Source organism: Portunus trituberculatus, chromosome 31, assembly GCF_017591435.1.
Source record: "Portunus trituberculatus isolate SZX2019 chromosome 31, ASM1759143v1, whole genome shotgun sequence".
Lineage (NCBI taxonomy): Eukaryota > Metazoa > Arthropoda > Malacostraca > Decapoda > Portunidae > Portunus > Portunus trituberculatus.
Genome location: NC_059285.1, coordinates 473,867 through 490,323, shown reverse-complemented (window position 1 = coordinate 490,323; position 16,457 = coordinate 473,867). Strand labels below are relative to the sequence as shown.

The 16,457-nt window shown below is 38.1% G+C and overlaps 2 protein-coding genes across 7 annotated transcripts in view; both read left to right on the top strand.

The window, feature by feature from the left end:
- Nucleotides 1-3,834, top strand: part of LOC123511449 (carbohydrate sulfotransferase 11-like) — a 68,528-nt gene extending 64,694 nt beyond the window's left edge. Inside the window, exons 8-10 of the mRNA XM_045267358.1 lie at nucleotides 503-773; nucleotides 1,156-1,201; nucleotides 3,155-3,834. Coding sequence (XP_045123293.1) covers nucleotides 503-773; nucleotides 1,156-1,201; nucleotides 3,155-3,375 — 538 coding nt within the window. The 3' untranslated portion in view covers nucleotides 3,376-3,834. The remainder of the gene's footprint in view (nucleotides 1-502; nucleotides 774-1,155; nucleotides 1,202-3,154) is intronic.
- A 3,015-nt stretch (nucleotides 3,835-6,849) lies between these two features.
- LOC123511450 (phospholipid hydroperoxide glutathione peroxidase-like) lies at nucleotides 6,850-15,487 on the top strand. 6 transcript variants are annotated; one of them, XM_045267362.1, is made up of 6 exons: nucleotides 6,850-6,941; nucleotides 11,150-11,214; nucleotides 11,836-11,909; nucleotides 12,247-12,391; nucleotides 12,729-12,959; nucleotides 14,893-15,487. In XM_045267362.1, the coding sequence occupies exons 2-6, from the start codon at nucleotides 11,212-11,214 to the stop codon at nucleotides 14,926-14,928; spliced, it is 489 nt and encodes a 162-aa protein (XP_045123297.1). In that variant the 5' UTR covers nucleotides 6,850-6,941; nucleotides 11,150-11,211; the 3' UTR covers nucleotides 14,929-15,487. The 6 variants fall into 6 exon arrangements, with proteins under 6 accessions (XP_045123297.1, XP_045123295.1, XP_045123296.1 ...); XM_045267360.1 differs by lacking the exon at nucleotides 6,850-6,941 and adding an exon at nucleotides 7,225-7,363; XM_045267361.1 differs by lacking the exon at nucleotides 6,850-6,941 and adding an exon at nucleotides 7,267-7,421.
- The last annotated feature ends 970 nt before the right edge of the window (nucleotides 15,488-16,457 follow it).

Genomic DNA, 16,457 nt, shown 5'->3' with positions numbered 1-16,457 from the left:
ATACATTTGTCTAAAACCATGAAGGCACACAGAAATATTTGCTTGGTAATTTTACCAATGCTGTGGAGCCCCAGACCTCAAACTCCTTGGACCTCATACAATTCAGACCTCAACCAAATATTTCAATAAGTCATATCACTGGAGGTTGACCAAAAACTGGACCTCACCTGTTGTGTGTCATGTGTTTTCTCCAAGAGACTGGAAATAGTCTGTGCCAAACTGTGAGAGGGTATTGCGTGAATAAGTAGGTTCTTTTAAGGGAACATTTTCATGGCAGCTCTCTTCCTTAGGAAAAAGTATTTACTCTGAAATGAGATTTAATGATTATCAGTCACAGTAATGAAGATGCAGTGTTTTTTGGCTTCAAATCACATAAATGCATGGTTCCTTCTTTAGGAAAGGAAAGTGTAAAAGCAGAATTCATACATGAGAATGTGTTGTCTAAATGTGCCATATTACTATAGTCAAAATAATCACTTGTGAAATAATATTACAATTGCAGAGACAAGATCCTGTCAGGAAACAGATACTACAGTAAGCTATCAAGAGCTGTGGCCAAGGCCTACCAAAACCTTGCACCGGGTGTGAAGGACAGAGAGTGGAAATGGCCCAAGGCTGGCAGACCCTCTGGGTCGAAGGTTATAGCCACGTTCCCTCAATTTGTACAGTTCCTTCTGGATGAGACATCCAAAGGCAACAAGTTGGATGAGCACTGGACTCCGATGAGCACCTTCTGCACCCCATGTCTGGTGCCATTTGATGTGTTTGCCAAGGTAGGAGCTCAAACCTTTATCCAATCCTTTACTCATCTGCACTATCTCTTTTACAAAACTCATTCCTGCTTCTGTTTGGTTAGGTATTTATTTTTGTGTGTGTGTAATTTTGCAGTAATGATGATAATGGTAATCCACATCTACAGAAGTTATCCTTTAGTTGCAACTCTTCTTTTGTATTAGGACTAGGTTATTTATGCTACTGTTGGTATGTTATTTTTATTCTCTGATGCTTCAATATATATATATATATATATATATATATATATATATATATATATATATATATATATATATATATATATATATATATATATATATATATATATATATGTATGTATATATATTATGTTATATTATGCTGTAATTTGAATTTTCTCAGGTTGAAACACTCCAGGAAGATGGAAACTACATCATATTTTCATCTGGTGAGTATGAGGGTTTGTTAATCAGTTGAAATTTGTTTTGATTTGTATATTTAGTAAAAGGGGTTTTACAACAGCCTTACATACAGTACCGTATAATGGGTATGACAGAGCATGTAACAATTAACAAACTGATGAATGAAATAAGTGCATATTTGAAGAGAGCTACAATGATGGCATGAAGTGACATACTGTAAAAACCATGATAGTACCACATGCCCTATAAGTGTTTAACTATATTGGATATTGGAACTCTGTTTTTTTCAATACTAAATACAAAGAGTGGAATTATTCATCATACTACTGTTGCTTACTGTACAGAGCCAAGCATCACTGGGGTACATTTGTTTGGACAGTTGAGTAGTGGAAGTGGTTGACAAATCTCAGGCTGACCTAGGAATACATTATTTCTCTTATGTTTTGAGTGCAAGTCTTCCTCAGAGGGATACAGAACAACTCAAGACCACGCACCATATGTACACTTTCTTGCGGCTCAGCCCACGGGAAATCTGGCAAAGGAGTGTCCTGATTGGTCCTTTTTCTCCGTTGCTGAGAGGACCAGTAGCACAGCACCATATGCCAGGGTCCTGCGTGTAAGACTGTGGTGCCACCTCAGTCTTGCATGCACCACTGAACAAGAGGGAGAGGAGGACTGTGGAAACTGCACGCACAATGACAAGGAAAGCGGCCAATCGCAAGGGAGAGTTCATTGCCATGGCACATGGCGCCGCACTACTGGTCCTCTCAGTGATATAGAAAAGGGATCACTCAAGACACTCCATTGCCAGACTTCCCGTGGGCTGAGCCGCCAGAAATTGTACATGTACATATACTGTGTGGTCTTAAGTTGTTCTGTATCTCTCTGAGGAAGACTTGCACTCAAAACACAAGAGAAGTAAAGTAATCCTGGGTCTACCTGAGATTTGTGTATCACCTTCACCACATCACTGGGATACCAGCACACCAACTACACTGGCTGTCAGTAGTCACTAACCTTATGAGCCTTGAATCTGAAGAACTCGCCCAAAAAAGGCTGCATTTACTCCTTCCATTGCAGCCCATCTTTTCCATCTTAAGTTCTCTCATTCTCCTTTTGTCTTTTATTGTATTCTTTTTATTTGATAGACCTGCTCTTAACACTCTCCATATTTTAATTCTTTGACTTATTCTAGATAAAGTATGTACCTGATAAACACAAAAATTACTTTTAATATCCATGCTTGGCAGACCTCAAGTACTTCTTAAGTAATTCATTAGAATGGTTTTAATCCTTAGTCCTTGTCCTTCACTCTAGTACTCTCAAATCTAAGTTACTTATGCATCAGGCACTACAACATTGTACACATTCTATATTCTATCACACAATATTGATGCTCACATTATGTCATGCATTCTTTGATCAGGTGCCCTTGAGATCTGGCTTTTCCTTTTGGGAGCAGTTCTTTCTCTGGTATCACCTTCCATATTTGCATAAGATTGAACCAAAACATGTATTTTCATGCATTTTACACTCAGTTAATTCTCACAGTATAGCTTTTTTTTCTTCTTCTTCCTCCTTTTCTTCTTCTTCTTCTTCTTCTTCTTCTTCTTCTTCTTCTTCTTCTTCTTTTCTTCTTCTTCTTCTTCTTCTTCTTCTTCTTCTTCTTCTTCTTCTTCTTCTTCTTCTTCTTCTTCTTCTTCTTCTTCTTCTTCTTCCTCCTTTTCTTCTTCTTCTTCTTCTTCTTCTTCTTCTTCTTCTTCTTCTTCTTCTTCTTCTTCTTCTTCTTCTTCTTCTTCTTCTTCTTCTTCTTCTTAATTGTTACTCAGAGCAGGTACTCCTCTCAAATAAAAAGATAAATAAAGTAAATGAAAAATTAACAGGATTTACATAGTGGTTATAGAGTGGTGAGCTTGTGTCATTTAACTCTCATAGCACTTACTGAAGTCAAAATTAATGACATGATGTAATTTTGACAGGCATCAAGGATATCATCAAGCCTAAAATGATCAACCGTGCTCGTGATGGCCCTACCAAAGAGGTGGCAAGCAAGTTCTTGTGTCAGCTTACCAAAGAACAGATGGATGGACTTATAGAAATGTACAAGTTGGACTTGGAACTGTTCCAGTATGATGTATCAAAATATCAAAAATGTGTAAGGGAGTCTGACAAAACTAATCCCTCTTCACAGGGTGCCTAGTGTTCCCACACAACTATAACTGTGCTGTGATCTCCTCAGCCTTAGGCAACAATGGTGGCAATGTGGCAGGACTGCCTCCATGTAGCCCAACTGTGATGGACTTAAAGAATTCAAACTTTATTTCTTGCTACCCCGTAATTCAGCCAGATCTTGTCTGGTTGACACAAATGTGCCACATTGTTTCCTGAGAAGTGCCTCTCCAAACCACATTTTTTAGTGTGTGTGTGTGAGCGTGCATTCTTGAATGTGTATGTGCATGTGTGCTTGAATGCGTGTGTGCTTGTGTGCCTGAATGCATATGTGTATAGGTGCGTCAGTGTTGGCATAGGCAAGTCATTGATGTAGTCATCTATATCATCAGATATACAGACATAGACAAGTCAACTGCATTATATACTATAGGCACACACACACACACACACACACACACACACACACACACACACACACACACACACACACACACACACACACGGCCTGGTAGCTCAATGGTTAGAGCGCTGGCTTCACAAGCCAGATGACCGGGGTTTGATTTCCCAGCCGGGTGGAGATATTTGGGTGTGTCTCCTTTCATGTGTAGCCTCTGTTCACCTAGCAGTGAGTAGGTACGGGATGTAAATCGAGGAGTTGTGACCTTGTTGTCCCGGTGTGTGGTGTGTGCCTGGTCTCAGGCCTATCCGAAGATCGGAAATAATGAGCTCTGAGCTCGTTCTGTAGGGTAACGTCTGGCTTTCTCATCAGAGACTGCAGCAGATCAAACAGTGAATTACACACACACACACACACACACACACACACACACACACACACACACACACACACACACACACACACACACACACACACACACACACACACACTTGGGAGATACCCTTGATAAAAACACAAATATTTTATGGTTAACATTTAACCAGTGAAAGGGAGATACAATAATTTGTTGATATTCTTAAAACAGGGTAAATTTGTGTCTTACCCGTATTTATATATAAAAAAAAGATTGCTATGTATTTTCTTATTAGAGTAGTGTAACCATATCATGGGAAGTGTCCATTTCCACTGTCATTTGAATGGCAGTTCATCAAAATATTTGAAAACATTTATATAAAGTCTCTGAATAGTTCTATATTTCTCCTGGGGGAATTTGTATCTTTAGAATGGCAGATGTGATGATGAGATGCTCACTTTTTATGTTGTCAAATCCTGTGATTGCCATCCACATCAAAACACTTCCAGTCGTCTGAAAATCAACTTCTACATATGTTACATAATAAGATTTCTCTAAAAAAGTATTTTTCATCTCTCTCTATCTCTGATGCTTTGGTCCTACTGGGAACATTCCCTGAGGGGATGGCTCTTGCAGATGAGCCTTCACCTCTCCCTATCAAGCACTTGAAGGGAATCTTGAGATACTGAATATTTATTGGACATTTACAATTGTTCATTGTGCAATAGTCAAAAGTATTGTCTCACAGGCAGAATGTTACTCAATGAAATGTCAAGATCAGCATAGTAGTATACAATAGGAGTACAACATTTTCCTTAGTAGAAGGTAAGAGTCAAAAAGTAAGCTTTGGAAAGGAAGGTAGGAACAAAGTCAGGGATCAACATATGACTCTGTATTTTCCTTTGTCATATGTACTTCTAAACAAAGTATTTTTTATGCAGAAGTATTATAATCAGGTAAAAATGAGATTGAGTCATTAAAGATGTATTCAACCCAAATGTGTTTATACTTTCCTCATATTGTGCTTCCATTTGATGTAGTTCTTCTAATGCCAAACACCACCAATACTCATTGCAGGTGTATGTAGTGAACATACAACTTGCTTCACTTAAGGACTGCTTTATGCTTGAATATGTCATCATTTCAACATGTGAAATACCTTTCTAGTTCAGGAATAATGATCAACAAGGAAATTATAATATATTTAAAAAGGAAAAGTATTATAAGAACACTACACAATTTCATATCTAAATACAGAGGCACAAGCTTACCTAGTATATAACATGTTCATGTCTGGAGAACATAAGAACTTTAATGCTTCAAGTTGTAAGAAGTTCAACTGTCTATATATTAACATTTCTTTTTGATGAAAGAATTTGGGCAAATTTGAAAATAAATTTGGAATGATTTAAGGTAAAAATGTAAAGAGCAGACATTTCAGGAGATAGAAGGCAAATTTAGCATCAGTGGGCTGCCTCTCTATCCCAGCCAACATAAGAGCAGGCAGAGGAGAAACAAGGCTTATGAGCTTTGGTGATGTACCAGAGGGAGTATGTGGAGTGCACACCCTCACACCAGATTCACTTCTTCCATGCACCTGACACAGAGATGACATGAAGGTCTTGACATGGAAGCAAGATTCATTCCAGGGAAATTGTGTAAAGTACTGTAACTACTTTGTTAGGCTCCCTTATAATAGACAATGTAGTGTCAGAAGCACCTCTACTTTGGTGGCCCCAGAGGTGGCACTGAAGCAGCAGGAGTCAAGGGATGCAGCAACAAAATTATGATTGAATGAGCCCAAGAGCAGTTTGACAAATAAGAAAGGGTTGGGAGTGTTGGACATGTCTTTGAGGGACATGTCTTTGAGGCAGTCATGAATGCAGCTAAGATGATACACTATATCAATTTGCTCTATCTCATGTGAAGTAGCAGTCACAGAAGTGAGGAATGGCTGAGATCTGATTGTGTGACTGTGTGTAATATATCTATCTATATGCAATACTTTTAAGTTAGGAATTTATATAAACTATACATTATTATCATCATCATCATAATCATTATTATTATTATTATTATTATTATTATTATCATCATTCTTATTATGATTAATTCAATTAGTTATATTTATCTTCTTTGTACTACAGGCCTTATATAGTATGGTAGATGTAGACAGGCAGATATCCAGCAAGACAGTAAGTGTGTATGGCGATTGACAGAGGTGGAAAAGTTGACAGTGATAAAGCGGAGCGAGCATCGAGGCAAAATGGCAAGTGAGACAGTTACAAATAACAAGAATCAGTAGTGATTCCATTAGAAACACACATCTTATGACAGTCGTGGCGGGAGACCATAGTAAACATCGTAAAAGAAAATAATGATAACAGCAAAGGTCTGAGGAAAAATTTCACAGAGGTGGCAGTGGTGTCTGAGTAAAAAGGCCAAGAAAAATAGCTTGAGACATCATTTGCCTGGAATTAAAAAGAAATGCAATCAAATTTACGAGAACAAATCTGATATTGATATTCTGACTAGGTAAGACTGTTATAATATAAATAAAACGTCTCCAATCATCGGCCAAAATATATAACAGGAGAATACTGAAGATCTCTCTCTCTCTCTAGGCCTTACTTCCTGTATCCAAATAAATGGTTCACGATAGAGGAGACCTTTCGTTAGTGCTCTCGCGACATTTCACTCTTGGATTTCCCGCCACTCCACCATCATTACCACTGATAGGCCAACTCCTCCCACCCACCACCACTTGCACCACCACCGCCACCAGTAGTCCCAGTCCTAGTACAGAGGCAGCGCTGCACCGAACAACTGCAGATCACTTAAGGTACAACTGTGTGACATTTGAGGTGGCCACGTAGGCTGTGTAGTGGTGTCATGTGTTATGCAAGCCTATATGGCAATGACATGCATATGACAAGTACTGTCTTGCCCAGTGGCAGAGTACCTAGACACGATTACCTGGTGATAGTACTCATGTGCTGATTAAGAATTCGTGTTAGGTGTTCAATTATTATATTCAATAAAGAAAAACTATATTTTGATGTTTTTAAGTCTATATATTGAGTAGGTGTCCTTATATATGGTGGAGGGAGAGGGTGACAGGGGGTAGGGGGGACGGGGAGAGGGAAGGGAGAAGCAGTAGCAGCACTAGCAGCAGCAGTAGCATCAGCAGACCTTTAATGGCGGAAGGGCAGCTGTAGTGGTGAAGGTCGTTGTGATAAAAAGCGATAATGTTTCGATTGGCAGGTACCGGCGGCCACTCACAGTAGCGGGACAGTGACTACAAACTGAGGGTCTTGGTGTGGTATGGTGTGGTGCTCTATATTCCCCCATTAACACGAATACTCTCTCTCTCTCTCTCTCTCTCTCTCTCTCTCTCTCTCTCTCTCGTATGGTATGGCGCTCTGTGCTTTACTTAATCAGTCTCATTGTTGTAGTTATGCCCTCACTTACGTAACACAGGCGGGACTTTGCCAGGGATGCCTTTTTGCTCATGTAATTAGCTAACCCATTATTATTACTTGTCACTAACCCATTACTTATTACTAGTCCATTACATTTATTACTTGTCCATTACTTTTGATGGTAACACACTACTTCTGCATGTTACCATCCCATTACTTTTGTTACTAACCCATTGTTTTTATTTCTAATCAATTATTTTTTGTTGTTAACCCAATATTTTTACTTCTAAATGCATTATATTTGCTTCTACCAACCCATAACATGGTACAAGTGCCTGAGAAATGTTGAATGTTTAGTGGCTACAAATGTTGCACACTTGCTGCCTTAGAAATGTGTTGATTTTTATTTTGAGTTTATGTATGTACGTATGTATTCATTGATTTGGGCTCAGCATCACTGGTGGTGCTGCCAGCCATGTATTTTTTTTTTTTTTTTTTTTTTATGAATGGTGGGAAATTTGGGTTAATTTTCATTTATGTATGTTTGCCACCACTGAGATAAGTAGCATGAGAGGCGTCAGTAGGATGTTTATAAGAGGACTAAAGTATTCTGCACATTTGTAGTTTTACATGAAAAATTCACTCCTTTCAAGTAGTGTTGTGAAGGTAACTGATCCCTCTTGTGGACCTTTGTGTCTCAGGCCGGATGGAAGAAAATTGTGGTTCTTCTTTGTTTGATTTCATTTTTGGGTTGATGTTTACTCTTAGTCCATGTTGGTGACTCATGACTTGACGTGTCAGGGAATTTATTCACTGTACTTTGATTTTTTTTGTGTGTGTGTGGCTGGCTGCTACTGACTCATGCTGATGCCAGAAACAGAGCTGCATTAGGTTTAGGTTAGGTTAGTTTTAGGGTTTGGTTAACTCACATTAAATTTGTTTTGATTTAGTTGGTCAGGGAAATTAAATTAAATTAAAAGTCGTATGAGACAAACAACCATGTTTGGGAATAGGAAGGACCTCTTGAAAGTTTTTACCTTTAGGCTAATAGATATTTATGTTGGGGTGGGGAAGTAACAACACCAGATGGATATCAAACCTTGGTCCTTTTTTTTTTTACTCAGTACGTCATAGTATCCTTTGGTGGCTTTAGAGACAGTTCTCACAACTGTCAGTGGGTATTACTGTCACACCACTGTATCCTCAGTTGATGGTTTTCACAGTTTGGAACTTAAAGTCTGTACAGAAATGGCCTTGGAATTGTCTGATCAATTTGTAGGAAAAAATGCATTTTTTTTTTTTCTGAGACTGGTAATTATTGTGAAAGCTTTTAACTAAAAATAATTTGCTAGAAGAACAGAAGAGTAACTTTACCCTATTTGAATTTAGCCAAAATGTGTTTGAGTTTCTTAGAACTTTGAATATCAATTATTCACGGTCACAACACTAAAGCCCATATCACACGGTTGCCCTTTTCGTGTGATATCACGTCATGCGACAGTTTTTGATAGTTTCTGTGGACGCTGCGTTGAGCAAAGTACATACAACATTATTGTAAATGGTGTCGCACGACAAGATGTTGAAGTTAAAAGTGCCTTTTTGATGTCTGCTAAAGTGATGTTCAGGTGAGGCATGTTCTAATTGTAGAAAAAAAGTGTTCATTGTGAAAATGCTTCAGTAAATTCACATTATGTAATTGTAACCTTGGAACCAGTGAGACATTCCACTGAATGGCCAAGCAAGATGCAGCGGTTTCAACCTTGTGAGGCACATTCTCATCATTATAGAGCTTTTAAGTGTTGTCATACCTTTTCATAAAATGCTAAACAACATCTTGGGCCAAGATGCAGAGTATTCAAGTCAGTAACATCTGTGACGTTCATGTAATATGGAAAAAAAAAAAGTGAGTATTTCTTCAAAGTCATTGGGATTAAGGGGATCAAGTCATGGTGATGAGTTTTTTTTTTTTTTTTTTTTTTTTTTTTTTAGCTAAGAGAGAGTGTGTGTGTGGGGGGTGGATGTGTGTGTGTGTGTGTGTGATAATATTAATAATAAAAATAATAATGGTAACAATAGTGATAGTAATAATATATGGTTTATTCGAGTTGTGGTATACATATACATAATGAAAACGTACATAGGGGATGGGGAGGCTTAAGATTAGTACACTAGCCTAATGGTTTATTGCTCGCACCACGGTGGGGATTGCACTGAGGTGATATCGGTCCATGCGTAGTGGTGCCCTTAGGAGGATTATCTCGTTGTGGTGTGTAGTGGCACGGACTGGGCAAGATGTACCACAGGGGAGTAGGTGACGTAAGTGTGGGTGACGCAGCAGGCCTGTCCCAAGTTTCTCCAGGGCCTCTCAGTGTCTGGTAGACAGCTTGGACAGACTCAGAGTGGTCAGGGTGTCATTTTAGTTGGTGTGTGCAGAGCCAAGGATGACCCTGTATACACTCTTTTGCAGATTCTCCAGCTGCTGCAGTTGAGTAGAGCTGAGTGTGTGTGTGTGTGTGTGTGTGTGTGTGTGTGTGTGTGTGTGTGTGTGTGTGTGTGTGTGTGTAATTCACTGTTTGATCTGCTGCAGTCTCTGACGAGACAGCCAGACGTTACCCTACGGAACGAGCTCAGAGCTCATTATTTCCGATCTTCGGATAGGTCTGAGACCAGGCACACACCACACACCGGGACAACAAGGTCACAACTCCTCGATTTACATCCCGTACCTACTCACTGCTAGGTGAACAGGGCTACATGAAAGGAGACACACCCAAATATCTCCACCTGGCCGGGGAATCGAACCCCGGTCATCTGGCTTGTGAAGCCAGCGCTCTAACCACTGAGCTACCGGGCCGTGTGTGTGTGTGTGTGTGTGTGTGTGTGTGTGTGTGTGTGTGTGTGTGTGTGTGTGTGTGTGTGTGTAATTCACTGTTTGATCTGCTGCAGTCTCTGACAAGACAGCCAGACGAAACGAGCTCAGAGCTCATTGTTTCCGATCTTCGGATAGGCCTAAGACCAGGCACACACCACACACCGGGACAACAAGGTCACAACTCCTCAATTTACATCCCGTACCTACTCACTGCTAGGTGAACAGGGGCTACACGTGAAAGGAGACACACCCAAATATCTCCACCCGGCCGGGGAATCGAACCCCGGTCATCTGGCTTGTGAAGCCAGCGCTCTAACCACTGAGCTACCGGGCCGCGTGTGTGTGTGTGTGTGTGTGTGTGTGTGTGTGTGTGTGTGAGAGAGAGAGAGAGAGAGTAGGTGCATCTCATTTGTTCATTCTCTCTCTGGGGTACACTAGTTAGGCCAGTGGGTCTCAAACTGAGTAGCACACCAAGGATACATCTTTCTTGGACATAGGAACATTGCATAGTCAGTGCAGTGCAGTCATATTAAAATGCTTAAATTTAAGAATAGTACATATTTAGAAAAATTAGGTCCACACTTTGTTATAGTTATACTGCACAGTCTGTGAATCACCAAGAATTTAGTTCCTTTTCTCATACTTCATTGATGATACTGGTCTCCTTAGCTGCAGCTTCCATCCCTCACAGCATATTGGTGTAACCCAGTCCAGTGATAGCTTTATTGTGGCATAACTCAGCTTTCCTCTTTGCAGCCCAGAGCTTGTTGGCAATTGGTGGAGGAGCAGGTCTAATATCCTACACAAGACCCTTAGTCATGGTAAGTTGGGCCAGCAGTTCTGATTTTGTTTGAGTGATTTTGTTTGAGTTGACAACTTGGCTTTGTATACTTGTTTGCCTATAAATGTTTACCACATATGCTAATACTAAAATATGGAACTGAGAGTAGGAAATTTTAGGAACACAGTGAAACCTTGGTTCATGAATACCACAGTGCATAGACAAATCAATTGATGAACCAATTTTTTCAACAAATTTTATCTTGGTGCACGAACAAAAATTTGGTCCACAGTCCACAAGTTGCTGTGACGCAAGATGGCGTCGCTCGGAGTGTCAGTTCTCGTGATACCACACCGTAAACAGTGTGTCTTGTGGTGCTTTTTTTTTTTTTTTTTTTTTTTTTTTTTTTTTTTTGCATTAAGTTGGCCCTCATTATGCCTCCCAAGAGAGTGCAATATGTTAGTGATAGTGGTTTTAAGAAGTGTAAGTGTATTACAATAGTAATAAAGAAAAATATGCCAGCAAAGCATCTTGAAAATAATACTTCTGTTTAATCCACACAAAGAAAAACAGGAAAAAAGAACTTTGTAACAAATATGGAACATTAGAAGAAATATTATTTCCTTGTCATGAAGTTAATGTAACTTCTGTGTTCTTCCAGGCAGCTGGTTCTTCCTTCTATGACTTCAGTGCTGTGGACATTGATGGCAATGAGGTGTCCATGGAAAAATATAAGTAAGTAGGAGTCTGGTTAGTAATCTTGTAACCCTTCATACTTTGAATTGTGTATTGATACAAAATTCATGAAAGAAAGGTTTTATGTTTTAGGGAAACTTGTCAAGAATTAAAAGTAAAAGAGACTGCTAAAAATGCCATTTCCAAAAGAAACATGTGGATAAGGACTGAGAAGGATTATCAGTTTTATTTCTGAGTTGTCTTGATAATTCTAGAAAAAAAAATTTCATGTGACTTGTTCAGAAGATAATTGTATGAAAACAGTTTCTTGCATCCTTTCCTCTTCATTGAAAAATTTAATTCCTTAATCACCACTACGTGTTTTACTTTCTTGCAGAGATCGGGTGTGTATTGTGGTCAATGTTGCAAGTAAATGAGGCAAGACTGATGTGAACTACACCGAACTGGTGCAGCTTCACGAGAAATATGAGCCTCAGGGTCTCAGCATCCTGGCCTTCCCCTGCAATCAATTTGGAGGCCAGGTAAGAATCTTGACTTGTCACAAAAGAATTTCTTGGAAAAAAAAAAACTACAATATTTCCTTAATATTAATAATGATGAGCATTTTGTGTGAAAGCAAAGCATTGGGGCTGTTCCATCACTTCACTGTGTTTACCATGGAGAGATCAATGTCTCATACACTTGTATGTGTGAATCATTAACCAGAGGTCAAGAGCAAATGATTAAATTTTTTATGCAAGACTGTCACTAATGCAGCAAAAAATTTAACTACTCAGAACCTTCACTACTGACAAAATAACAACCACAACTATTTTTTAAAATTTTGTAATCAGTTGATTTTACTTTTGTCCAACACAGGAACCTGGCACAGAGGCAGAGATCAAGAAGTTTGCCGAGGGCTATGGGGTGAAATTCGACATGTTTTCCAAAATAAAAGTGAACGGTAGTGATACTCATCCTCTTTGGGATTTCTTGAAGACAAAACAGGGTGGAATGCTTGGCAACTTCATCAAGTGGAACTTCACCAAATTCTTGGTGGACCGCAGTGGCAACCCCGTGTCCCGCTACTCTCCGCAGACCAATCCCAAGGTGAGTGTGGTGGGACTGTTGTGACTGACACAGACCACCACCGTGGCTCTTGAGTCATGAGGAAACTTACATGCTGTCACTAATCATATTTTTTTAGACTTAGTGATGATGTATTGGCTTTTGCATTACTATTGTGATCATGACAGGCAAGGATTCCTTTGTATATAATAGTATATATATATATATATATATATATATATATATATATATATATATATATATATATATATATATATATATATATATATATATATATATATATATATATATATATATATATATATATATATATATATATATATATATATATATATATATATATATATATATATATATATATATATATATATATATATATATATATATATATATATATATATATATATATATATATATATATATATATATATATATATATATATATATATATATATATATATATATGAAGAAGCCTTGTAGGCTAAACGTTAGAGAAGTAAAGTACTCCTGCAACTCCTGAGTTTCCCTACACCACCAACCTACCAATCTGTTCCTCTTCATAGCATATATATATTGTATGTATGTATATATATATATATATATATATATATATATATATATATATATATATATATATATATATATATACATATACATACATACATACAGTAAAACCTCGCTTGCCGAACCTCTGTAAGGACGAACAGTTCAGGAGACGACCAAAAAATTTGTCAATATATCGACCCAGGGGATGAACGTGGTTAAACGGCTCGCCTGCCGGCGAGCCCTTTGTATGATAGCCAACCCGGCTATCACACAACAACAAAACAAAACATAAGCACAAAAGAAAATAGAAACAGGAACATACGAAAAATATCACACAACATAATCTCCGTGCCACCATGATTTTCTCCTGTTTTTCCTGGGCATGGTGATGTTACTGGCACGCTCTGCTGTATCTTCCTCGGCGTCATCCTCTCTGCTATAACGGGGCCCCACATACTGGCACTAACTTGTGACGCTACACAGCTGTTGTGTAGCTCTGGCACGCTGTGCACATCCAAAGTCCTCTCTGATGACTATCTTCTCGGATCTTGTCTGTCTTCTTTTTTATTCATTTTATTTCTTTTTTATTCATTTTATTATCATTTTGATAGCATTTAGGTAAGTAAAACAATTTAGGCTTTTTGAAATTATTTCGTTCATGTCTTGCATACATTAAAGGTCTATTTTGAATGGGTTTTATGGACAAAAGTATGATTTTTTTTTGGTCTGGAACGTATTAATGGTATTTCAATACATTCTTATGAGAAATATTGATTCAGGGGACGAACAAATCGGGTGACGAACAGGATTTAGGAACGAATTATGGTCGTGAGCTGAGGTTTTACTGTATATATATATATATATATATATATATATATATATATATATATATATATATATATATATATATATATGTTATCACAAAACAAAGTTTTTGGATAGGAACCCTCACTCTTTGCCATCAATAACTGAATAAAAAAAAAGAGTAAATAAAAAAAACTTGTGAGAATGCTATATCGATAATGGAAAAATGAAAACACTTGTCTGACTGTGTCTCAGTGTTAGAACAGGGTGGAACAGAAAGATTCAGTACTATTGGTGTGTACAGACTTGAGAGAAAAGCTAGATTCTGGTGTATTTATCAGCTGTTTTGCTCTTGCTGTAAATTATTAAACTGGTAACTTTCTGACATCTTATCCAAGAAATCAAGAAGAATTAATACTGGGCGTTTGTATTTTCATTATTCTGGAGACTGGTTTAAATATTTACATTTTCCTTTTACTTCCTGAAAGACCAAAATTTGTTAGCTTCCTATTTTCAAATTGTTCCTAATTCTCTCTCTCTCTCTCTCTCTCTCTCTCTCTCTCTCTCTCTCTCTCTCTCTCTCTCTCTCTCTCTCTCTCTCCAGCCAGCCATTGAGAAGGATTTGGTGAAGCTTTTGTAATGGCAGCCGTAAGGAAGACAGTGATGAAGGAGGGAGTGCCAGGTTTGCAGGCTGGTCACTTCCTCCCAACCTCCTCTTGATGCACCAGAGACTGAGAAGGCAGAGAAAAGTCCTAATGAAGGTCTGTGGGCAACCTTGGCAGCCAAGACCCAATGACTGGAAGTGTTATTCTCTTCTTGACCTTTTCAGTTTCTGTTGTTTCAACATCTCTGCACCAGTTGCAGCACATCCACGTGTATTCAATGCTCATTTTCATGTGCCATGTATGACTCTTCACTGCAGGTAATGCTAGTCGTTTGTGTTTTAAGGCAGCTCTTTAATCCTGGCCATCTTCAACTACTTTGTTATTGTAATTGTTAGTAATTATTATCAGTTTTTATTTTATTTTTTGTTACTCACTTATTGATTTTGTTTTATTATTTTCTTTATATATCTTTTTGCTCTGCTCATTTACGGTGCAGATGTACTTTGGGTGTCATAGTAAGGGTTCTTGGCATTCAGTTTCTTTCTAGTAAGTGAAATTTGTACAGTAAACACCAATAAAATTTGTATAAGTAGATTTACTTCTCTTCTTATCTGAAATATGTATTGGTGGAAGTTTGGAAGTAGAGGTAGAATGTTGATGGACTTTGGTTTGGATAATCCTTTGAGGAAATTCAAGAATTGAAAAATGCACGCTTGAGGATTCAACACTGGGAAATCTGATACAATTTAGGTTCACCATTCATCCCCTTCTTGTGAAACTGTTCTTGGCTTTACTTTCTATCATGCAGTGGAAGCTTAAGTTATGAGCACACCAGATAACAAGTAATTTGTAGAACGAGCCAAGGCTCAGGAATATTTTTGTCTTGTTTTATGAGTGGAAATTGACATAACAGTGACTGCTGTGCTCACACACACTCTTCTAACAGGAGTGGTCACTGCTTGCTCAGTTTACATCAATATCTCAGCTGTGGAGGCATCCTTGTTGTGTTTCCCCAGAGTTTTTCTTTTAGTTTTATGCATTTTTTTGCTGTTATTTTATAATAATAACTGTAGTTGTATTACTATGAGTCCTCCACCATTCCATCATCTTCCTTGTGCACAAATCATCCCATCTTTAAGTTAATTAGATTAATAAAACCAGTTTTATTATTCATTTGCATTTTGTTTTTTATTATGTTTCTGTAACTGTCATTAGTCTTGTTACTAAACATTTTCAGTTTTAAAACAAAGTTATTTCTTTGGATGTTTTTGGGGACTTGGAAGAGAGTCACTATTTCTATTAATTTCAATAGGAAAAATTAATTTGCAAAATGAGGAATTCATAAGACGACCTTAGTCATAGCACAGATTGAAGTCATGATGCAAGCTTTCATTGTGTATTCATGTTGGATAGATGGGTTCCTGCTCAGTTAATGCATCTGGCATGTGGGTGAAGAGGAGACGTAGTGGAATAGATGGTGGTTGTAGACATTTTCAGGACAACATAGATGCAAAGAAAAAAATCCAATAATGACTGTGCACCAAGCTGGACAACCCAGATGTCA